Source organism: Pinus tabuliformis, chromosome J (assembly GCF_031772625.1).
Source record: "Pinus tabuliformis cultivar Carrire ecotype Pingquan chromosome J, CPIR1, whole genome shotgun sequence".
In the NCBI taxonomy this organism is placed as follows: Eukaryota; Viridiplantae; Streptophyta; class Pinopsida; order Pinales; family Pinaceae; genus Pinus; species Pinus tabuliformis.
The window spans coordinates 517,847,331-517,871,381 of NC_142295.1; the positions used below are offsets into that span (position 1 = coordinate 517,847,331).

At 41.2% G+C, this 24,051-nt stretch overlaps 2 protein-coding genes across 2 annotated transcripts; both read right to left on the minus strand.

Moving 5' to 3' along the window:
* Positions 1 to 18,713: 18,713 nt before the first annotated feature.
* LOC149228029 (uncharacterized) lies at positions 18,714 to 21,101 on the minus strand. Its single transcript, XM_089380654.1, has 2 exons — positions 20,014 to 21,101; positions 18,714 to 19,491 (listed from the first exon to the last, which is right to left on the minus strand). The coding sequence occupies exons 1-2, from the start codon at positions 21,099 to 21,101 to the stop codon at positions 18,714 to 18,716; spliced, it is 1,866 nt and encodes a 621-aa protein (XP_089236780.1).
* Positions 21,102 to 22,373: 1,272 nt separating this feature from the next.
* Positions 22,374 to 23,084, minus strand: LOC149228030 (uncharacterized). The gene has a single exon (XM_089380656.1). It carries the CDS (start codon positions 23,082 to 23,084, stop codon positions 22,374 to 22,376), a length of 711 nt encoding a protein of 236 aa, XP_089236782.1.
* Positions 23,085 to 24,051: the final 967 nt, after the last annotated feature.

Sequence of the window (24,051 nt, forward strand, 5' to 3'; positions counted from 1 at the left end):
GACGCGGTGTACTATTTTCTAGATCGAAGATTATCAGGTTCGGGTCCTGAACGTCAACAGCTCCGATAGCCGACAAAAGTAGTTTTCATTGTGCTGGGCATGATTGCAGCACTTCTAACGCCGACATTGCTGAGGGTGAAACAGCTAAGTCCTCAACAATGTTGTAATTCTGGGCTGCTCTCGCATGTGGATTGAAAGCAGACCTTCGAAGTACACCCTTGGCGGGCGGTTTGATTACTAAGTCCGGGTTAGGTTTCTCGATCTGTAGTGGATCGGAACCAGGAGCTGAGGTTGATGGGTTAGAGTGAGAAGATTCTGCTTCCTTACCATCAACAAGATTCTTACTACCATAATCTTGTGATCGAGTCGCAATCCTCACATGAGACATCATCAAAATGGGTTCTTCACTGGCAGTCGAGGAAGAACCTATCATCTTACTCTCCTGCTTTGGAAATGGATCTTTCAACACAGCAGGAGGGGGAGAACCTTTGACTATTTTCACAACCTCGGCCCGATGAGGGCAATCTCTTGTAAAATGATCCTCTTCACAAATAAGACAAGGATATCGAGGTTTGCGCTTTTCGTCATTGGTTTCCGACTTTTCTGTTTTCTCCTTCGGAGCCTTGTCTGCTTTAGCCTTCTTCTTTCCTTTCTTGTTTCCACCGTTTTTTGATTTGGCCGTAGATGACTCTACAGCGTGAATATCGGCGGAAAGTTCAGGAGAAGACTCTCCTGTCGGGGAATCAGGCAAGGTGATTATAGGAGTAGTAGAACTCTTGGAAGACTTCTTCTTGCTCTTAGTGTTCACCGTACCAATCATACCATCAGCGGCATGAGATCTCGAAGGAGCAGCAGCGATTTGATTCGATTTTGGAAGATCCGGAATCTTCTCGTGTAACGTACCCGACTGAGTATAAACTAAGTCAAGGTACTGTGCCTGAGCAATGACTTGCTCCTCAGTAACTACTCCGGCCTTAGCTACATCTTCAGTAATCTTCGGTAACAATGATTTAACAAACCATTCAGCTAAGATTTGGTCCGGAATAAAAACTTTCACCAACCTTCTTCGACGTCTCCACTCATGAATGTGATCGGAAATGTACGTCGACGTCGATTGTTTTAGTGAAGTTAATAATTCCGTACCGTTATCGTATCTAACCGGCAACTGAAAGTGAGTTAAGAACGAGGTAGCTAACTGACTAAAATTGTAAAAAGAGGCCCGTGGTAACTCAATGTACCACTTGGCCGCGAGACCAATGAGTGTACGCTGAAAAAGACGTAAGCGGATCGAATCATCCGAGATAGAATTTGAAGCACACCAGAGGTGGTAAGTCATCACATGATTGGACGGATCCTCTCCAGGCTTACCTTCGAACTTGGGTATATCACTGGGAAACTTATTTGGCATTGGCGGCCAGAACTGAAGATATTGAATTGGATCATTCGTTAGGCGTGTCAAATCTGGTAAATCCAAAGTTGCGATAAACGGTAACTGCCGATTAGGATCTCTAAAACTTTGAGTCATGACACCAGCCCCAGGAGGAGGATATCCAGGATAACTAGGAACAGGAATCGCATTAGGGATATTATATCTTCCTGGAAAACCAGGATTAACCGGACCGTACTGGGGTTGTTGAGGTTGTTGATAAGTGTACCCAGGATACGGTTGATACTGGTAAACTGGCTGTTGGACAGCTTGCCTTTGTTGGTACTGTCCCTGGTACGGTTGTTGAACAAATTGAGGTTGAGAAGTGACAACCGTACTTATACCAGGCTGACCCATAGGCATCTAGACCGTGGTTTGAATCGTAGGTCCAGACAACGGTAAAGATGCCTGAGGAGTGGTTGCAGAGACAGTAGAAACCGAAGCTGTCGATACTCCAGAAGTAAGTGCGGTAGATGCAGCGGTAGTTGCCGCAGCCATTTGAGATGGAGTACTAGGTGCAATTGGCGGCTGAGTAACTACCGAAGTTACAGAAGTTTGAACATTTGACTGGGCAGGTTGCGGTTGCTGGGGTGAACCAGAAACTACGGGTTGTCCAGCTTGAGGTACCAACTGTATACTTGGCTGCAACACCTGTTGACCCTGTGATGGATCCCACATTAACATTCCAGGGTATTGACCCGTAACAGGTTGAGAATACTGAGGTCCATAACCGGATTGAGGATAGGATTGATAATTGAAAGGTGCAGTTCCCACACCTTGACCATATGACTGACCTTGAGGTGGTTGATAACCTTGACTCGAGTATTGACCTTGAGGTTGATAACCTTGGGGTAAATACTGATACTGGGGTTGACCTTGACCTTGAGGTTGGTACCCTTGAGGTTGATACCCTTGGGGTTGATACCCTTGGGGTTGCCATCCTTGAGGTTGCCATCCTTGAGGTTGATATTGATACTGAGGTTGACCCTGGGGTACATATTGAGGCTGGGGTTGACCTTGAGGCATGTATTGTACCATAGGTGCATACTGACCTTGAGGTTGCCCCCCAGACACGATTTGTGTACCTTGAGGTTGCCCCCCAGGCGTTAACTGAGGCTGCCCCCCAGGCGGTAATTGGCCACCTTGAGGTTGGGAAACGGGAACTGAACCTGACATCATGTAAATGTCTCCTACACCCAATGGTATATTACCACTGTTTCCAGTTAATAACCCATGATCAACGGGTTGAGGAGATGCCCCCACAAAGGTACCAGAAAGTGCTTGATACCCAGTGGGAACAGAAGGACCGCCGTGTAAGAAAGATTCAGGACTTTGAGTAAACACGGACGACTGACCAGACATATTTACAGGAGTATGAATACCTCCAGGTGGAAAAGGAGTACGAGGTGGAGAAAAACCTATCCCTGAGTTGTCTAAATAATTAGTTAACGAAAGGTACCAAGTAGTACTTCTAGGAGGACTGTAAAAGATAGATTCACGCTCCCTGAGCTCAATAGTAAGTTGATCTTCAAGGTGAGAAACACCTATTTCTTCCTTTGGAGCAAGTTCTTCGATAGCAATCAAACCAGTAGGAAGACTTTCGGTGATAATTCGTTCTATTCTCGGTGAATCTGGAACACTAGAAGTTGGAGTAACAGGTTCAGATATTTCAGGTTCTTCGCCTGTATCACTAGCAGACGAAAAACTACCAACAAGCTCAGAAACTGTAACAGCTTCGGGATTATAACCTGTCTCTAGGCTTTGGTAATCTGGATGGACTACCAAGGAAGATTCTCCTTCTTCAGGTGAACCTACTTTACTGCCACTAGGAGGAGTTACAAGGACCTTCAATCCTTCGTACTGACCCGGGACGTCTTCAGGAGATCCACCCCGTGATCTACGGAGTTTCCTCAACAAATCAGTTCCGATAACAATCTCAGGTGACTTGCCCCGAAGTCTACGGGACTGTCTCGGTAATTCCGCCACAGCTAAAAACTTTTAACTACTACACATGAAAACAAAATAAAATTTCAAATCAAACCACCTAAAGTCTCTAAAGAACCAAACAAATTTGAATCACACGCCTAAAGAATCTAGAGCGTCAAACCAAGCACAAACAGTAGCCTTCCAGACCGAAAGCGCTAGTTGGTGATGAAGCCCAACATCGTTGGATTCAGTACAGAAGTGGCGGGTGGAACAGTTACCCCGGCAACCTGCTTAATGAATAGACTGGACCAAGTTCCTCCACTTTAACCGTCTCGAGTGAAGCGAACCCCCTAGAAAATCCAAGTGAGTCTAGCCGACGTCTGCTCCAGGTACAGTGGGATCTTCCCTCCACCGTCACCTCGGTAGAATCCTAAAGATAATGGTCACTAAGGTTACCAACCGCAACAAATGCACCTGGGGGAACAGTCTAAACTCCGACAGCACGCAAGGGTAGAGTATCAAGCTCAATCCCCTTGCCGGCTCCTTGACAATAATCCAAGGTTTACCGACAAGTGACCCCTGGCTCCTCGACAATGGTTAATCCGAGGTTTACCATTTGTAATACGTGCGTGTCTGGCGTCATTCCCAACGAGGGGGGATTGATCCCCTCACTGGTTCGGACACGAGCTCGTGCTTCTCCTTTAAGAGGAGCTTTCCCAGAGTACAAATAAGACAATTGGATTTATTCTATCACAAGATAAGCTACTTGTTTGGTTTTGTTGTCTTGGAGAGTTAATTACTCACCTACTCCAAGACACTAGCCTAATCTAAATTGGTGTTTCAGAGCCCTAGAAAATAAAAGTTACTACGTCGATTTTACTTTAAGCGTTAATTTTATGGTTTTCCTTAAAGACAAAAGGTAGCGGAAGTGAAACCAATGGTGTGTAGACTCGACTCAAACCACTACAAAGATGCACCTAAGATGATTTACGCTACTTTCCTTTTTCAATGAAATTCTTAACTAAGAGAGTTGAGAGATGCAAATTTTATAGAAAACAACTTTCTTAATAAAGACAATCAAAGAAACAATTCTCTTTATCTTTTCAAGCATACAAACATGACCACTCTTTACGTGCACGAAAAACTCTTTCTCTTTCAAAACTTTTCAAAGCTACTTGAAACAAAACTTTCCAAAGGAGATGTTTTTGTATTTTCTCTTTTTAATAAAGCACATAAATCTATTTTAACGAAAATCAATCTCAAAAACTATAAAATCTATGAAAACTTGACTCACAAGCAAATCAAAAGGGAAATTACTCTAAGCAAACCTAACAAGGCAAAAGCTCACAAAGATGATTCTAGGTTGTTTTACTTGACCAAAATCAAATCAAGGACCAGCTAATGCAGAATCAAAAGACTAGTCAAAACAAAACTCAAATCTTTTTGTTCTTTTGTAAAATGGAATTCAAGACTCAATCAACAAGCACTTCGAAATTTGCCCAAAGAAACAACTCAATGGTAAGGTGCTCTCACAGGTAGACTTTATGACAGGTCTGACTTCTAAGAATGCTGACAAAACCAGAGATATCTAAGGCTTGACAACTTCTACCGCCAAAGTCACTACAAGACCTACTCAAAAATCAAACCCTAGGGCTTAAACTTCTATGAAATCCACTAAAACACTCAATGCTATCGAAACAAGTTCAGGTGAAGATCTTTGACAAGAGACTAATGAATCTGGGCAGTAAAAACTAAGAAAAAGCAAAATCTAAGAGAAAAAATGCAAAAAATGGAATTTTTTCAAATTTTAGCAGGGGACGCAGGCGACCCATTAAGACAGGTGCGGGCCCGCTCTGTGCACACAGCGATAGTGCATCCAGGGACGCACTGTGCAGCACTTAGAGGGTGCGTCCTACTGGAAAATTCAATAAAAACCAAAATAAATCTAACTCTAAGCTAACCCACCCAAAGACAAAGTCACAGAGCCAAAAACCAGAAAAATAAACCAATTTTCTCAGAGCAAAGTTCATACAAAGGAAAAGACTTTCACATCAATGGATTCCCCAGCAGAGTCGCCAATTTGTCAGGCGGAAAGAGTCGATAGTGCGGACACAAATCAACCTCCCTAGGAGCCTAAGACTCTCTAGTGACAAACAAGACAAATAAGAGCAATCCTTCTCTAAACATGCATTTACTATATGGGAAATCAAGTGTTTAGATCCTACCTGTAATCCAACGCTGTTGTAGCAGTCTAGCTCCACTGATCCGGATGAGCTCCTCCTTCACTTTGAAACCTGCATACACTAACAATCAAACGATTAAATAGCACTTGATAATCTCATAGAATAAAACATATTTAACACATAGACCAAGGAGTACATGAAACAACTCATAAATAACAAGTTATTGAGAAGAATGGACTCATTTGCATTAATAGGTAACAAAAGGAACAAATACAACCTGAGCCTTGGTGTTGTGCAAGTCCTTCCCAGGGTCCATCAAGAGTTCTCCTTTACTTTGACAAAGCTCACCCACTTCCAAATAGAACAAGAAAAGATGGCAATCTCTCCTCACAAGCTTCTAAATGGGAGTCCTAATTCCTGCAGCATTTACCCTTAGAAATGTATAGCTTCCAACCTCTCCTCCTTCTGACCCAATGCCTGTATTTATAGTGCTCAAGAGGAGGTTAATCAGGTCCACCATCAATGGGATAATCCCCTCTTTGGATGGGATAGCTCCCTTATTGATGGGATAAGTTCCTCTTTGGTAGGGGTGCATGAACCATCTGGAGGCGCTCAATACACGTTGAACAACCTTCTAGAATGCTCTAGAAATGACCACAAGTAACTTTTTAAAGATGAAACTTGCGCATTTTAACCTTTACAGGGGGACGCACCTGTACCTTTACTTACAGAGCGTCCAAAGACGCAGCTTTTGTGAACATTGGGTGCGTCCCCGCAGGTAAGGTTGAGAGAACCTGCGTACCCAGAGATAAATACATTTATAAAGACTTTCTCTCTTTTTTGGAGTTTGACATGGAGAGCAGAGGTATAAGACTTGCCTAAGAGGATAGTATGACTGTTGATAGAGCCATACTAACTGTAAATAGTCATGGTGACATTTTTTAGTGTAACACCAAGGCTATCGACTTTAATTATCAACCCGGGTTTCGTACAAACTTAAGAGTTGTCGACACTATATGCCCGACATACAATGTGTCCTTCCTTTGCTGTCATGATGTAATGGAGTGCATGTACTGAATTCAAATCCTAAACTAATTACAGAAAATGAAATGTTTGAAATGGAACCCTAATCTATTGCAATAAATAAAGTACAAGGAAAGAGATGGAAATTCAATGCTAAATCACACCATTTCCTAATTAACTGCCAAGAAACTATGCTTTGCAATAATGCTAAATTATCATGAACCAAATACTACCATCTAAGCATGGAAGTAATAAGAATCAAACATCACTAATGTGCAAGTAAAGGCTACGAAATAAATCTGTTTTTGTCATTTTGCCTTTTCATGCAAAATCAAGTATGCAAACTAATTTCTTTTGGTGATGTGGCAGGTGAATTAATGATGTTGGAGGTTGGATGGAAGGGTTAGGAGATGGTTGGATGGTGAGGGATACCCTTGGGGGATATTTGGTAACTTCCTAGAGGTTTTCCATCACTTCGGCCTCAAAATAGCCCATTTCAGGAAAACCTACATGATGTACTAGAAACCTATAGGATGACCCTGTAGGAGTTACAGTGAACCTATAGGATACATCCGACTAAAAAACGTGAGGTGTTGGAGGTGATAGAAGGCTTAGGGAAGGTGGTAGATGGGTGGAATGGAGTGAGAAAATGCCTAGGATCACTCAGAACTCAAAACCAAAGTTGGGATATGGATGGATTTGCTCAAAAAGCTTAGATAAGTTTCCTTGTGAAATGATGAAATTGGTGAGGGTTTAATGACCAAGAAAATCAAATCTAAATTGGATGGGAAAAATTGTGTTATTAACTAGGATGTATTAGGTCCTTATTGCAAGTGGAATCATTCAAAAAGATCTCTGTTAACCCATGCAAAAATAAAAATAAAAAACATTACTAGTCGAAAATCTAGAAATTCAAGAACTAGTGAGCTAGTAAATCTAAAAAATGCCTAACCAAATCAAGTGCTTCATCCATGGCCCTGGTGGCATCTCTCTTGTGAGTTAAGAATATTGGCTGTAGGATCTGCAAGGACAAGCCCAAAAGCATATTTTTTCAAAGAAAAATCATTGTTTCTTGAGACCATTTTCTTGCCTTCTTGCCCTTTATTCAAGATGGGTTCTTGAATATTTTTCAGTTTGACAAGGCCTTCCACACCCTTATCAACCTTCTACTACCTTAGTTTTCCATTTTGACACCTCCTGTAGGATTTATGGGTCATTGTAATTCCTACACGATCATCCTGTAGAAAACACAGTCCCTTTGTAAACCAAAGTAAAGGAGTGGAAAAAATAACATAAATGGTGGAGGAATGAATGGTAATGAGTGGTAAAATAAAAATGTGAGTGACAGGGGTTTCTTTGTTATCCTCCTTTGCTCTTTGACCGTCCTTCTTGCTGACCTGCAAATGCAAATTTCATGAAAATGGAGAGGATGCTCTCTTTATTTTTTTTTCAAGAATGAAATGGGATGGATGCATGATGAATAGATAGTGAATATGAAGTGGATGGAGGGCTTGGAGTGCTATGGTGACCTCGACGTTCGCAAAAATTTCTTCTTTTAACTGCTATCCTCATTGCTTGAAATCACCACCCTTCACAATTTGACTTTTCAACATTGCATGAGTGAAGGAGTGAGCTACAATCAACTAGTTGAAGGTGGCTGAGAATGCTGACCCATCCTTAGCTTATAAAACCTCATCTCTGATGCATTGACAACCAATTTCTAACTATAATATGCTCAAGAGAAGAGGTCAAGAATATCGCATACCTGTACCTACCTGATGGTTGTTGGAGAGACATGCATGCTGCTGCTGAGTTGATGTTGATGTGCAGGTGGAATTAATTCAATTGAAGCTCATTAGCATGCTCTAAAAAATAGCAGAAATTTATTGTTCTTCACTAAAAACGAGGTCCAACAATCTAGATTTGGGAATAAGAAGACTAATCCAAGCAACTCAATGATTATTATGAACTTCCAAATATTTTCCAAGGATGAAATAATGCTTTGATCCTACAAAAGAACCTACATCAACCATTTAACTCAATCCTACAACAAGAAATCATTAATACTAAATGCAGAAATAGAAAGAAATAAAAACTAGAGATGCATGTGAATAAGCAATGAAAAGACGGAAAGAAAATGATATAAAAGGGCTCTGAGGTTCCTGGGATGGCTAATCCCAAGGAAACTAAGAGACCTATGGAGGAGAACAAGATTTAGAAGCTGAACATGACACCAGTCTTCATTATTATCATCAATAGAATTACATCCCTGCAAGAAAATCCAATGGAGCTACAAAAAGACAAGCTCTCTCCCCAATAACACTAATGAAAAACTCTCCCTAGAGGAAAATTCGACTTGGTACTTATAGAAAATTATTATTAATCATTCCCCATCAATGGAGGAAGCTTTCCCCACTAAAATCCCTTGATTAGTGGATCTGCTCCCTTGACTGGTGGATTTGCTCCCTTGATTAGTGGAACGCATTCCTAGATTTTCTCAATCATTGGAGCTCCACAATTTGTACCATAATTCCATAATATCTTGTTGACTTATTATCTATTATTTATCCTCCAGTAGTAGGGAACAGGTCCCTAAATTATCTCCTCCTCCAACTCTTCATTTTCTACCCAATATTCTCATAATATTCCACAAAAAATAATTAATATTAGGCACAAATATTCAATTATTCATAAACCTTCCTAATGAATATATTAAAGTTAAAAATAAATTATCTAATGCAAAAAGAGAGGTTTAATGTGCTGAAGGATGGTCATAGGCCTTAATTTATGTTTTAAATTAGAGGCACAGGTCTTAATTTATGTCTAATTTAGAGGACCATCAATTACAGTTAAATGAGTTAGACAAATTTCGAAGAGATGATGTTCAACAGAGTGTGTTAGTATAGCAACAATGCAAAAAATTGGCTTGACAAGTCTATCAGGAAGAATCAGTTCCAACCAGGTGATTGGGTACTTCTGTCTAACTCTAGATTTAAACATCTCAAAGAAAATTCCATACACGCTGGATGGGACTTGATGAAGTAGTCAAAATTTTCAAGAATGTGGTTGTAGAGGTAAAAAATATTGATGGGAAAAATTCAGTATTCCTTGTGAACGAGCATAGACTCAAAGTATATTTTCAACCCTTCACAAAGGAGGACTTCGTGCAGCAAGTGCAACATCAACCTAAACTAGAGATGGTAGGCGGCCATCAAAACCTATTACAGATCTAATTTTCTCTTTTCAAAAATAATAAAAAAACAATAAAAAAAAAATGACAAAAAATAAAAATAAGACAAAAAAATATCTCTTCCCTGTGATTGTGAAGATCAGTTTGCTGACGTCTTCACTGAAGGATCAACCTAAAAACGAAAACGTTGGCAAGAAGATTGAAATTTTAATAAAATGGGAATGTTTCTTGATCTTTATATGTGTTAGCTATCAACAAGAAGAAGCAGGTTTTTAAGTGAAGGAACCGAGCCCTTATCCAAGTTTGGGATAGTTGACAGAAAATATTTTATGCAAGGAACATTCAATTCTACTGCATTTAATTTTTGTTCGGCACTATCTAGGCATATTTTTGAGGTGAAATTATTCCCTTATTTTATTTCCATTTTCGTAAGATTCCCTCTATTTTTATTCGAGTGCATAAATGTTTAGTGCAGGAATCCGCATTGCTATGAACTCCCGAGTACAAAACTATATGTCCTAGTGCAGGAACAATGGTTTCTAGTGCAAAAATTTATAATATGGTGTAGGAATACTTGATGCAAGTATGTGCATGTAAAAGGTTTACTCTTGTTTCATGAAAATTGTGTGCAAGCAGAATGACTGCACCACTTCCAAATTGATAGCATTCAATAATTTTTTTATTATGATTAAGCTTTGTTTTATCATCTTCTAAAATAGGAAGGAAATCTTTTAAGTATGGGGATAGTTAAGTTATGAAATAGGTTTTTTTTTAAAGTACCATGTACACCTTGTGTGAAATAATGAAATGATTATGGGATGTGTATGATTTAACTTGTAATACCATACTTACCTTTTTGAAAAAAAATCTTGTTACCTATTAATGATGATCCGAGCTCATACCATACCGCACATGACTATCATATTAATCATGGCACCTTAACCGCCACCTTCACCAATAGTTATCTCTTCTTGTACCACAACCTATCCATATTGCATCTATCCCAAGGTCTACATTTAATGATAGAGCATGACCATTAGGAGGTGGCTAATATAGTGGCAATCGAATAGCTCAGTTATCACAAGATTTGTTTTAGGCAGAGCTCCTAAATGACCATGTGATCTTTCTAAAAAGTTTTTAGATAGAGTTCATCGAATTGAGGATGGCACCCGTGAGAATTGAACCCTGTTCCGTGAAAGAGTTAAAGCAAATGGCTGAAAACTAGAGCAATCTTCCACTATTGTAGGAATCCAAGTTCCTCCCGTTTCTACTGAACTTTAATGGCTTTGACTCAGCCATGGCATTAAAATTTTCTCGGACCTTTGATGGGAGCTGAGCCAAGGTAGGATCACTGGAATTTGAAGTAACGCAACAGTCTATATCACAAGCCACGAGATTACCAATAGAAGGTGAGAAGTGGTTCAAAAAGGAGAAGATCAAGAAGAAAAAGTGGTGTCAGTTTGTAGTCAACATAAGACAAAAGGTGGATTGGAAGAAAGGACTGCCACACACTGCCATGCAAGGAAAATGTAAAGACCTGTTGTACATATTACAAAAGTTTCTCACTTGTGAAGGTCACTACTGATTGACCTTCTTGTGTCATATTCGGTGATTGCTACATTATGAGTTAGCAAAGCTTATCAATTTCCCTTATTTTCTGCTAATAAGCTTAAAGAAAATATGAAAATGAGTTAAAAGAGGTAAGACGAGCCAAGTTGCATGTAAGTTATACCATCATGGGTTGATTGCAATTTTAGTTAAGAAGGAATTGTAGGTCAAGAATATGACATGGGAAGCATTTTTTGAACGCGTTACAGAAAAGAGGTGCAAGGAAATCCTCTAGCAAGAAGAGTGCAAGTAACAAGGGGAACCCTGAAACCCTAACCCTGTGCCCTACCAAGGCTAAAGATAGAGAAGAGTTAGTGTAGGCAGAGGAGTGAGAGCTCATTGTTGAAACCCCATCTACATCAAAAAGGAGTAACTAAAGCTTGGTCAAGAGGACTGCTTCCTTGAAGGAAGCTGACATTCATCGACTTCCCCAATCAATTTCGACCTCCCAACCTACTTCACTAGCTGCAGAGAACCTTATAGTGCTTGCATATGTTGTGGCTCATACAATGATTAGCGAAGGGGATATTGATGAAGAATACATCACACCCTTGTAGATTTTACTTGGAAAAGTGAAAAAAAGGAAAATGACGCTAACAACTAGTGTAGGTGCAGGTAAAGGCCTGATAGAGGATCCAATGGATGTTTACATGTAGGGTAATGAAACCCTTCATGATATTGAAATGCAGGAGGATAATGACCAAGGTGATATCGACCTTAATGATGCTAGCACTAGTCTGGAGTCAACTATTGAGAAAAATCTTGCATAAGAAGAAGTCGTTAAGGAAGACCCCACTCTCCACCTGAATAGTCAAATAGAAGAGCTCAAGCAATGTATCTATGGGCTAGAGGTACTGAACGAGACTTTGAAAGTACAAGGGACAGTGCAAAAATAAACTAGAAGGAGAATTGAAGGAGAAAAAATGCCAAGTGAAGATATGGAAATTCCAAGCATCAAATTTCTACAGTTGTGTCAGAAAGGTGACCAAACGGCTCCAAAAGGCTCTAGGAAAGAAAAGGAAGACAATGAAAGCAGGAGTTAGCATACAAATTCAGGACTGAAAGAAGGCTCCCTTGTTTTGTTTTTTGCAGCAGGTAAAGGTTGTGTGAGGACACACAACAAAATATGGATGAGAGGATGTTGTTTTTTAACCTCTATCCTACTCTAGACACATGACCTAAACCTCTGTTTTAACCTAAGAACCTATTCATTCCTATACCTTTTTCTAAAATCATGCACATTCCTGCACCCTCTTTGTATTTTCATATTTAAAGGCTTATCATGGACTTAATTACTTATTTATGGATTTTATACCTTTAATTATCCTTGCAACTAATATTTGTCTTTCCTAAAGTATTTGATAAACAAATGTATTAATCATTGTGATAGTATGGCCGAGTCCAGGTAGGATTCCCGCACTAGCCGGCGGATTCCTGCACTCCCATGATAGCTTACCAAATACATGTATCTTTGGAAAAGGATCAGTTGACCTCGAGTTGTGCTCGGAGAGAGAGACAAGTCAACGGATTGAAGATCATGACCTCAGCCAGATATCTTAGATTAGCATTTTGTAAACAACCGAAAGTCTCTGTTAAGCTACTTTTATGATTTCATTATGGATGTAGGCCTGAAGGCTTGTATATAATGTAAAACTCTGATAGGAATTAAAGAGAAATGTTATGATAAAATTTTTGTTAAGAGACCATAATTATTTTGGAGTAATCCCTCTCTGGGTTGGATCGCAAATTCAAGGTGTATTTTTTCTTCTGAAACTAATATAAAGGAATGTGCTAGTACGCAGTTTCATTTTCCATTTTTGTTGTGATGAATCACTGACCAAATGCGTTTCTCAATTTCTTAAGAGGGAAACAAGTTGGTTGGCCTGGGCCTAGCCAACCCAGCTCATTCTCCCTTTCTTTAAAGTTGTGTTAACTTAATTTAAACTGCGGACGTGAATTTGTTATTTACTTTGCATTTCTGATTCTACAAGTTGATTTCATTGGTTCAGTTTCACTAGTCTTTTACTCCTTTCTTTTCGCAATATTTCTTTATTCCTTCCTGCAAGATTGATGTTTGATTATAAACTAAGAGAATTATTAATATCTGAGGTTTCACTTAAGATTTAATTGTGTTGTGATGAATATGGAATAAACACTATAGTAACTTACAGGTATGTGCTTGCATTGAACACTTTCAAAGAAAGGATTGAATTTCATGATTAATTATTGAATGAACCCTCTAGGTTAAAACATTAAAAGGCATATATAAATTACATGCACAACTATCTCAGGAAAATCTAGGAAATTCTTGTGCACAAAACCAGATGATTTCCGTAATTATGTAGAAGAGTTTTTTGTTTTAAAGAAAGGTTTACTTTAACTTTTGAAAATCATTTCCTGTACAGAATCTAAGTTTGGTTGAAGCATTTTTCTGCTTGTAAGAATTTAATTTCAGATTTTGTTTTCTTTGCACTCTATTTCACTTAACATTCTTTTTATTTTCCGAAAGTAACCTAGAAACGAAGAGCAGAAATATTGATTATTTGGTGTAGGAACCTCAGATCCAGTACAGGATCAGATTGTTCTAGCCCAGGAGACTTAGAACTCTTGCATGAAGGTCATAACTTCAGTACAAGTACAAAACATACTTCCGGTATCTAAACCTCATTCCAGTGTAGGCACAAATTTCTGGTACAGGAACGTTGTTGTAGTACAGGAATAACAATTTAATGCAGGAAATAATATCTCTAAAGAAGACAGATACACCGAATCACTTATTTATCACACCGTCCCACTGAAGGTAAATATAAAGGGTCATTTCATTAGTTAAGATTGTTCACAATGAATTAAGGATTCATTTTAGTTTATGCAAAAGTACTTTTCATTTATTTCAGCACTAGACTTTCTTTGAGTATCAATTGCTGCTTGATCATCATTTTTCTTTCGATTCTGTAAATTTGTGATTTAACAAGTAGGAATACAATTAGAGAAGGTTCATATCATTTTTTGGCATTTCCTATGCTACGCCTCGAAGTGTATGAAACCCCGGGTTGGCAAATTAAGTGTTGGAAGGAGCTTTCTTAACTACAAATCCTACACCCAACAAGTACGAACATCATTTAACGCTCTGAGTTGCATGTCGTTCGAGAAAAGTTTTTACATATATACATACATATATACATATATATATATATATATATATATATATATATATATATATATATATATATATATATATATATATACAATTTGTACAGAATCCATATAGTAAATTCCATACAGTCCATATCCGTACAGTATATATTTCCAGCTTCAAGTGGGAAAGGAAATTGAGGCAAAGTGGGCATAGTTTTCAAGGAGTTTTGCACTGAAGAGATAAGTTGTATTTTGCTATTTTGTTTTGTCTGCAAATATATTTTTCCTGAACTTGAAAGATAAATAAATTTGAAGAGATCTCTAACAGGTTTTCCCTAGAGAAGATTGAAATGGTTTTTACTAGGTCTAAGTTGACCAAAAATCTGTGTATTTTTATGTGTGTTGCTGGTCTGTTTATGTCCATATTAATTTTCAGCATGTGTTGATAGTCTCGTGTGTTTTAATCTGAAAATTTGATTTCCAGAATTCTATATGTTGAATGTATGTTTATGGGAAAGAGAATTTAACTAAATGGGAGTGATAAGGCGAAATTAAAACCGAGTTGGGATTGCAGGAAACATTTTAGTCATCAAATTTCAACAACTTTCAAGGGATTTTCTAGAGCTGGTCCATTCAATCATGATAGCTAAATGGATTATCTAGTAGTAAATACATAACATGGTGCATATCAAAATGTATGATGACAAGAAAGAATCACTACTCTTTCCTCCTACAGGGGGTTCAATAGGATGGCTACTGTGGGATGGAGAAGGTTAGATAATAGCCTAGCCAACAAAGTTATTTCCTAAGCCAACACAATTATTTCCAGAGACACTAGAATAAAAAACTTTGAGTGGTCTTGTTGATGCTCCTTCACTCAAGCGGGGGTGTGGGAAACATCCTAACCAATCTTCATACATTACTATCAGGTAGGGGTGAAGCTCTACTCAACTTTGGAAGCATTGGCCTTCATTATGAACAATGCAACTGGAGGTATAGGATAGGATAATAAAGGAGGGCACTTCCTAATTTTTTTAGCCAAATAAATTATCTTGGATTGATGCTCAGACCGATGGGAAGAAATTAGATGAAAGGCTTGGACAACTAGATTGATGTTCGAGGGATGCTCACTCTGACCATGGCCAAATGGTGTAAATGGATGGCACCCCCAATTATCATTTTTTTCTTCTTTATCCATTGGCCAAGAAAAGTACATTCCTCTAATTGGTCCATTAAGTTCGTTGGAAAAACATTTATTCCTTCACATCTCCTCCACCATCAACAACAATTCAGTTGTTTTGGTAAAAGTTCTCATTACCTTCTGGTTTTTAGCAGCACTCTTGGAACTCTCCAAAACTGAGATAAAAACTTTGTTTGTGCTCAAAATCAGTCTTTTGACCCCTCATGAAACTATTTCTTATGCAGTGTATCTCTTTTTGTTAACTTCTGAATGAGGCGAATTGACATGAAGAATGTACTTCTTTATTTGGACAATACCAGGAGAAGACTTTTTCATCTGAAGAAAAACAAAATTCTTATAGCCAAACATAGAGATATAAAAATTGACAAATTCCATGGAATGTTGTATAAATTGAATTGAGGATCAAGAGTAAGAAGAAGACACCCAGTATTTGACATATGTTTCTCAATATTGGAAAGTTGAATTGTCAAAAGGAGTTTGTTGGGATAGTGAAAATGGGTTTTGAGTTCTGATCCACAGTATGAGATTAAGTTTACATGGTTATGCTTTCGGAATATAAGTATATTGAAATAAATATATATGTATAAGCATAATTCTCAGCATGGTTTTCTCGAGAACTAGAAATCCAATACTAACATAACCTAAAAGAAAATCATCATCTCCATGTTCGTGGCCATGAAGAAACATGCAGATCCAAAAAAATAAAAGCCCAATTGAGGATGTTAAATTCACAGAAAGAAAAATTCCTTGAGTACCCTATGCTAGCAGGGCCAATTGTGGTTTAGGGAGGTTGAACCAGGAAAACAAGCACTGAGTAAAGATGACTATTGCCCGGAAGAGTACCACCACTATGCTCAATTGACCAAAGAAACTAACCAAAAAATTTACCAGTGTCACTAGCTCCATGGCTTCCTCATTTTAATTCTATGTCTTCTCTTTACTCCTCTCGGTTGATTTGGATTGGATTTATCAAAATTGGGTTCTCCTGAAATGGGCCTTCCAATGCCTAGAAAGATCAATGGTTTTCAGAAAATCAAATGCAGGTCTTCGATAGAATCCACTAAGTCAAGGATGATGAAGTACAACCCACCCACTTTTCATGTCTGGTATATGTGATAAGGGTCAACCAAAACATCCTATATTTCCCGGAATATTACAAGAATTTTTTTGTATTCATCCTTTCTCTTTAAGGATTCTTTTGAATTTCAAGAGAACCAAAAATCCATTTTGTGACCTTTCTAGGAACTTTGATTATGGTAGAATTATAGTTTTTACCAAAGTTTGATTATGCACTCAGTTAGTGTAACAATTGATAATAAAGTCAAAAGAACGAAGACAGATGAAAATAAAATTTGAACAAATAAATCTTTAGAGGTGGTGATTCTAGAACATCATCCTTTGATCATGGGGGACACAGAATGCAAGATAAGCAATGAGAAATTCTTCCAGTGGGGAAGAGTTTATCAATTTTTTAGCTCAGGGGATTTTTCAGGAGTCGTAACTCATCCACAATGATCCTGAAGATGACCTCAGTATCTTTTTTTTTATCGTTAAAAGACTATCTAGACTATTGCATTATATTTACAAGTAAACTTTACAAACAGTGAGACAGGCTTTCCAGGGCCAGCAGTTGCACCTTGGATAGCTTAACTTTGAAACAAAAAGCTCCCTCGCAGGGGCAGCACCTACAGAACTTCCAAAATCACCTTCCAGACTGACAGAGTCCCTCCAAAATCTAATTGCTGCTGGAGGCCCAAAAGACGTGAGAATCAGCTTGCTAAGGGGCCTCATTGCGTTGATCAGACCCATGACTGCCCACGCAGGGGCTTTTGACATACATAAACCCGACAGACAATAAAAAATTGACAATAGACCCGACATACATATACCAGACAAACAGACGCATACATTGCCAGCCAACAAGCATAGTGAAATCCGGAACCGACATACCCGTAGAAGCTTTAATCCTGGTTTCGGGCTGGGAGAGGAGGACATGCGTTGAGCCAGGGTTCAGTGTCCTGGTCCTCGCAGAGGCTTTTGTCTTCCACCACGTAGCACCACCCCCGTCCCTCTGGGACTCCTTCCCACATCGCCTTCCACTTTTTCTCATCAATGCCCTAAGGTGCCGGCCCCATTGGGTGTGAGGTGCCATGCACCGTCTCCTTCCCCGAATTGCCTGCCTCGTTCGGTGGCAACACCTCAGGGCTTTCCTTATCAGGGCTGTCCTTACCAGAGCTTCCTGGAGGCTTCTCCAGTGCGTCCACACTAGAGCCTTCTGGAGGTTTCTCCGACGTGCCCAGAGGATTTCCGGTTCCAAATTCTTCAGGGATTTTGGTGAAAAGAACTGAAATGTGGGCATTGACTCCTGCATTGTCCATTGAGCTACCCAGAGTGAACACCACGGAGCCGAATGCCGGAAGCAATGGTCCTCCCTCGCTAGAGCTACCGACCTCCACGAATTGCCCGACTAGGAGTTGTGTGGCTCTTGCTCGCCTATGACAGTAGCAGCAACAACAATGGTGGTGTTCATCTGCTGCAGGGGTTCTAGAAGAGGAACCTCTCCCTAGTCCTCATCTGCTAGGCTGTCGCTCCCGTAATTTGGCCATGTCTTCTTCGCTGCCACCCGCGTATGCCTGAGAGAATAGGTGGGAATAGGCACTGTGCAGATTTTGCCCCAATCCCCACACTGGTGAGACGATTTCTGAGCACCCTCCTCCTGCACTAGAGTTAACCCTTCTCACTTCCAATTGAACCAGAAATCCCTCGAATTGCCCCCCCTTCCTACATCCACGGCTTGAATTGCAGCAGCAAGAGGCCGCAGCATCCACCGTCTCGCAGTTTCTTTGCTCTTGCACCCTTCGAACCTCAATATGCCAATGCACCCACATGCTTCGTTGATATCGTGTTCCATTCCTTCTCTGCAGTCGAGCATTAACTACATTCTACACCACCATCGAGAACCTCTGCCTTGCATTGAATACCCATCGCTTCGCTGCTGAGCCATTATACCTTGATGGCAGTTTAACTAGGCGTATTAAGGTTACCACGGGGCGGCACATGCTGGGCATGTGGCACGCCCCCCCTTGACAAGTCATCACCCGCATCCGGGGATTCAACATCTCTGATGAGTAGACTTTCACAATCCTGTTTCTGTTGGTTGCTTAGGATGATGTCCAGTTTGCCTTCTAGGAAGGGCTGGTCACAATCTACCCCAATATTTGCCAGGAGATCAGCTACCTTATTACCCTCTCTTTTGGTGTGATGGAAGGAAAGGGCATTGTGATTGCACAGTTCGTAAGCAATGTTGCTTATCCTGGCTTCTAATCTCCAGCTGTCAGCTACCTTCCTGGCTTGAGAGCCATTCTGAATGCGTGTTGCCATGTTTATGAGGATTTGAGAATCGCCGTCCACAATCAGTGGTTGAAGATTGAGGCGTTTTGCTACCAGGATCCCTTGCCACATCCCTTCCAACTCCGCTGAATTGTTGGTATCCCATCCTATATTGCCGAAGTAGATCTGCGGGAGGGAGCCTTTGTGATTCCTTATGATGCCCCCAAATCCTGCTTGCCCAGGGTTGCCTTTCGAGGCTCCATCGAAAGTGAGTTTGTATGAGTTGATGGGTGGGGCAGCCCATCCACTAACCTCCTTGCCTTTGCGATTCGCTGTATGATGCATGGTGGGCTCTTGTAGCAGCTGCAGCTTCCAGTTGTCTAGGATGTTTTTCTCGTTGTCTGTTGTGGGGAGATCCTCTTTAGTCCATGTTCTCAGAAGCATGGTTTCTTGGAGATTGCTGTGTATTCTATTCCAGATATTCTCAATGGTCATATTTTGATTTTTGAATATGCGCCTGTTCCTTTCCTTCCAGATGTTCCATAGTAGAATGCCCGGGATAATGTTCCACAAGTGGTTGAGAATCTCACAATTGTAAGGTCTTTTCGGCCATTGACGGATGGTGTCTATGATACCGTCAGCTTCTCTGTGTTGCCTTTGACATCTGAATCCTACCTTTTCCCATAATTGATTGGCGATTGTGCAAGTATCCAGAAGATGTTGCAATGTTTCCTCATTTTGAAAGCAATTGTGGCATATGGAAGGTCCTTGAAAACTACGTTTCCTTAGCTTGTCCCATGTGAGAATCTTCTTGTGCCCAACCAACCAGAGGAAATGTGATATTTTAGGCCAGGCTTTGAAGCTCCATATCCTTTCCCATAGAGGATCCGGCCTGGTGGGGAAGTTGCCTAACAGATTGTAGGCTTCTGAGGTGGTGTAAGTGCCTTTAGGTAGGTAGCCCCATCTGAGTATGTCCTCATTGTTTTCATACCTGATTCTTCTTTTCTTTAACTCGTTTTCCAGTGCTGCTATCTCCTGGAGGCTAGTGATATTGGTTATTTGATTGCTCGATTGCCATTTCCTAAATCCGTTCTCCACTTCCTGTGCCCAGAATTGATGCACAGTGGTTTGCTGCTGCTCCTGGCTACTTGGAATGATCATTGCAGGGAGAACACTTGAGAGTTTAGGCATCTGGTTCCAAGCATCATTCCAAAACCTAGAACTGTGACCATTCCGTATTTCCCAAAAGCTGTGTTTCTGAACGAGCTGATGATGCTGTTTGGCTGCGTTCCAAATAATTGACCCATTGGTAGTGGGCATGAACCTTATGAGCTCTGCTTGAGGCATGTTGTTGGTGTATTTGGCGGTCCATATTTTGGCCCATAACTTGTCTGGATTAGTCACCCATTGCCACCATATTTTGGCCGTCATGATGGTGTTGCTGTACTTAGGATCTCGAAGACCAATGCCACCTTTGTTTTTGGGCTTACAGACAGTGTCCCATTTAACCAGTGCCCACTTGCGATTGGTAGCTGAACTTCCCCAGAGAAAGTCGCGCTGCAAATTTCTCAATCTCTTTAGGACCCACTTAGGTGCAGCAAGGATGGAGAAAAGATAGAGAGGCATGGCTTGAAGGATGGACTTGATAAGCACAACCCGGATAGCCAGATTTAGGGAACGATTGGTCCATAGGGTGAGCTTGGATTCAAGCTTCTCCAAAAGAGCGCGCCATGCAGGCTGCTTTATGGCAGAGTCAATGAGGGGAGCCCCCAAGTACGTGGAGGGGAGAGAAGTGGATTGGAAACCAAGGATACGGGAGACGGCGAGTTTAACAAATGGAGGGGTATGGAAGAAGAATATTTGAGATTTGGAGCTGTTGACATGAGTGCCTGAGGCTTTTGAGAAGTCGTTGAGCAGGGATTTCAAACGAGAGGCTTCCTGAGCTGAAGGGTAGCCATAGAGCATAGTGTCATCAACAAATTGCTGATGAGAGGACGCCGGAGTGCTGTGAATAGAGATTCCTCTAAGCTGGTTAGAGTGGAGGGCTTGCTTGATGTGCCTGCCAAGTCCTTCCGACATAATCACAAATAGGAATGGGGAAAGGGGGTCCCCTTGTTTGATTCCCCTGGAGGGCTTGAAAGGACGGGAAGGCAAACCATTGACGAGGATGGAGAAATGGGAGGATGAAATAAGGCCCATGATCCATCTTACCTAGGTATCACAAAATCCAAAAGCTTTCAGCATGTGTTGAATGTAAGACCAGCTGAGCTTGTCGAAGGCCTTGGAGAGGTCGATTTTAAGTAACATACCAGCTTGGTTGGATTGCTTGAGCGAGTGTATTATTTCATGAGTGAGGATAATGCCGTCCATGATCTGTCTGCCCTCAACATATCCTGACTGCTCCGGAGAGATGAGCATAGGTAGAAGAGGTTTGAGCCTGTTTGCTATAACTTTGGATATGACTTTGTAAAGGACATTACAGAGAGCAATGGGCCTAAATTTATCAGGGGTTATGGAGTTTTCCTCTTTGGGGATGAGAGCTATAAAAGTGGAGTTAAGGGAGGGGAGCAGCCAGCGAAGGGCCCTGGATTCTTCAACTATTTGCCAAACCTCCACTTTAATCAGGTCCCAGAAAGCATGAAAGAACGTAGTTGTAAAACCATCAGGGCCGGGGGCTTTACCTTCTTTGAGCTGCGCCATTGCTTCGTCTACCTCGTGAATGAGAATTGGGCGCATGAGCAGCTTGTTGTGTTCCTCTGTAACCAGCCTAGGAATGTTGCTAGTAATTTTCTCAATCACACTCTTCCGATCCACCGTCTGCTCCTGGTGTACCTGCTGGAAGTGATTGATGAGGATTTCCTCTATCTTCTCATGTGCTTCTTCTTTGGTCCCCTCTGGGCTTTGGATGAAAGGAATTTTGTTGTGCATTTTTCTTTGCACTGTAGTGTTGTGAAAGAACTTAGTGTTACGTTCCCCTTCTTTAAGCCACCTGATCCTTGATTTTTGCTTCCAGTAAATTTCTTCTTGCTTCCTTCTTTCTTCAAGCTGATTATAGATGTGCTTCTCTTTGTTCAAGGTTGCCTCCGTGTGCCCTGTGTTGATTACTGTCTGGTGTAGATCCTTGAGTTCCTGATTAAGCTCCTGTTGTGCTTCAAAAATGTTCCCAAAGGTCTCCCGATTCCATTGTTTGAGGTGGCCTTTTAGGAATCACAATTTTTGTTGTAGCTGGTACATCCTTGAGACTTCTGGTGGGACAAAGGAGGTCCATGTGGTTCTGACGAAGTCCTTGAATGCTGGGTGCGTTAACCAGAAACCTTCAAATCGGAATGGTTTTTTGGTTCTGTCCCCTGGTCACTGCCAATGCAGAGCTATCGGCCAGTGGTCCGAGCCAGAGTGTGCCAAAATCTCCGCAGTGAAATCACCACCTAGATGAACTGCATTATCCGAGATCAAAAAGCGGTCGAGTTTGGAGGCGATCTGGTGCCTGCCCCCTCTGTGATTGCTCCAAGTGAAGGTTCCATTGCAGAAAGACATGTCGATGAGTGAGGCGTTTTGGATGAAGTCCTTGAAATGTTCTGCTTCAGGTTCCAGTCTGGATCTTCCTCCAATTTTGTCCTCGATTTTGGTTATCATATTGAAATCCCCTGCGACTATCCAAAGCGGATGCTGCCTGTTAGCGTTCAGTGCTTCAATGGTGTCAAGGAGCGCTTTTTTGCTGCCACCGTCCTGCGGAAAGTAGACATTGGATAAATTCCCATGAACATTGGTGCCCATAATGTGAAAGGCAGCTTGAATGAGGTGATGGGAAGCGTGGAAGTCGGTAAGCGATATTGCCTGGGTGTTCCAAGCGATTGCTAGCCCTCCCGAAGCTCCCGTTGCATCCACGGCTACTGAGCGGCAACCTGGCCAGGCCTTTGAAAGTATTCGACCCAGCGTATGACTATTGCATTTGGTTTCTTGGAAGAAACACATTTGCTGTTTTTCCAACTTGATCATGTTTTTTAGCATCCTAGATTTTGCGGGGCTGTTAAGCCCTCTTAGATTCCAGGAGATAAGCTTCATGGATAACTGGTTTGGGTAGGGCTAAAGTACTTCGTAAGCTTCGCATCTCCCTGAGTCCACCAGGAGTTTGCCTACCTCCATTGTTCTCTAAAGATCCGTCTTTCTCCCTCTTTTTTTGGAGTCCTTTGGATGCAGATTGTTGTCCCATGCGCTACCAGGTTGAATGCCTAGTTGTTGCTGGTGGAAGGCTCTGGATATGACCTCTTCCAGCTTTTCTAAATCAGTCTCTGAGATGGAGTCATACGCCTCTTTCCTACAAGCTAGCTCCAATCCAATGATGTCCAGACTGTGGAGATCTATGCTTTCAGGTTCTACCTCCATTATTTGAGCTTGACTTGTGTCTTCTTGAGTGATCTCAGAGATCTTTTGGGGAGTCGACGTCTCATCCCTCTCCTTTTCCTTGGGGGTCTCCTCTGGATCTTTCTGGTGCCTGCTTAGGATTGTCGGGATTAGAATGGGGGTTTTTGATTTGGGAGGGGGACCGGAAGGGGGGGGGGTGGGTGGAGGAGGATGGACGGGCAGGGATGTTATTGTTGAGCAAGGGTTGATCTTCAGGGAAGTCGCTGAGAGACTCAAAGCTGTTCTTGGAAGCAGGGTTGTGGGTGTTGGGAGGCTGAGGTTTGGAAGCATTCGGAGGCTTCTTATGCGCACGCTTTCTATTAGAGACCTGGGTGAAGCCATCCTGAGATGGGGAGTCAGAAGATTCAAGCGGGCTAGCTTTGACAGAGAGTGGACAGTCCTGAAATAGATGCCCTATTGCATGGTATCTTCGACACCTGAACGGCACATGTTCATAGTCCAGGGGCTGGGTCCATTCCTCGTCGCGATGGGCTAGGGTTATTGAATCAGGAAGAGCTTCATTGAGACGAATAAAAACATAGATCCTTGCATATGAAATATACTTACGAGTTTTTGTTTCCTCAGATGCTCTGATATATTGTCCCACTCCATTACCTATGCGCTTCAA

Coding starts and splice junctions, on each gene's coding strand:
- LOC149228030 (XM_089380656.1), bottom strand. CDS start 23,084: ATGAAGCTTATCTCCTGGAATCTAAGAGGGCTTAACAGCCCCGCAAAA.
- LOC149228029 (XM_089380654.1), bottom strand. CDS start 21,101: ATGTCGGAAGGACTTGGCAGGCACATCAAGCAAGCCCTCCACTCTAAC. Junction 19,492..20,013: donor TTAAAGAAAAGAAGAATCAG/GTATGAAAACAA, acceptor TATCTGGAATAG/AATACACAGCAATCTCCAAG.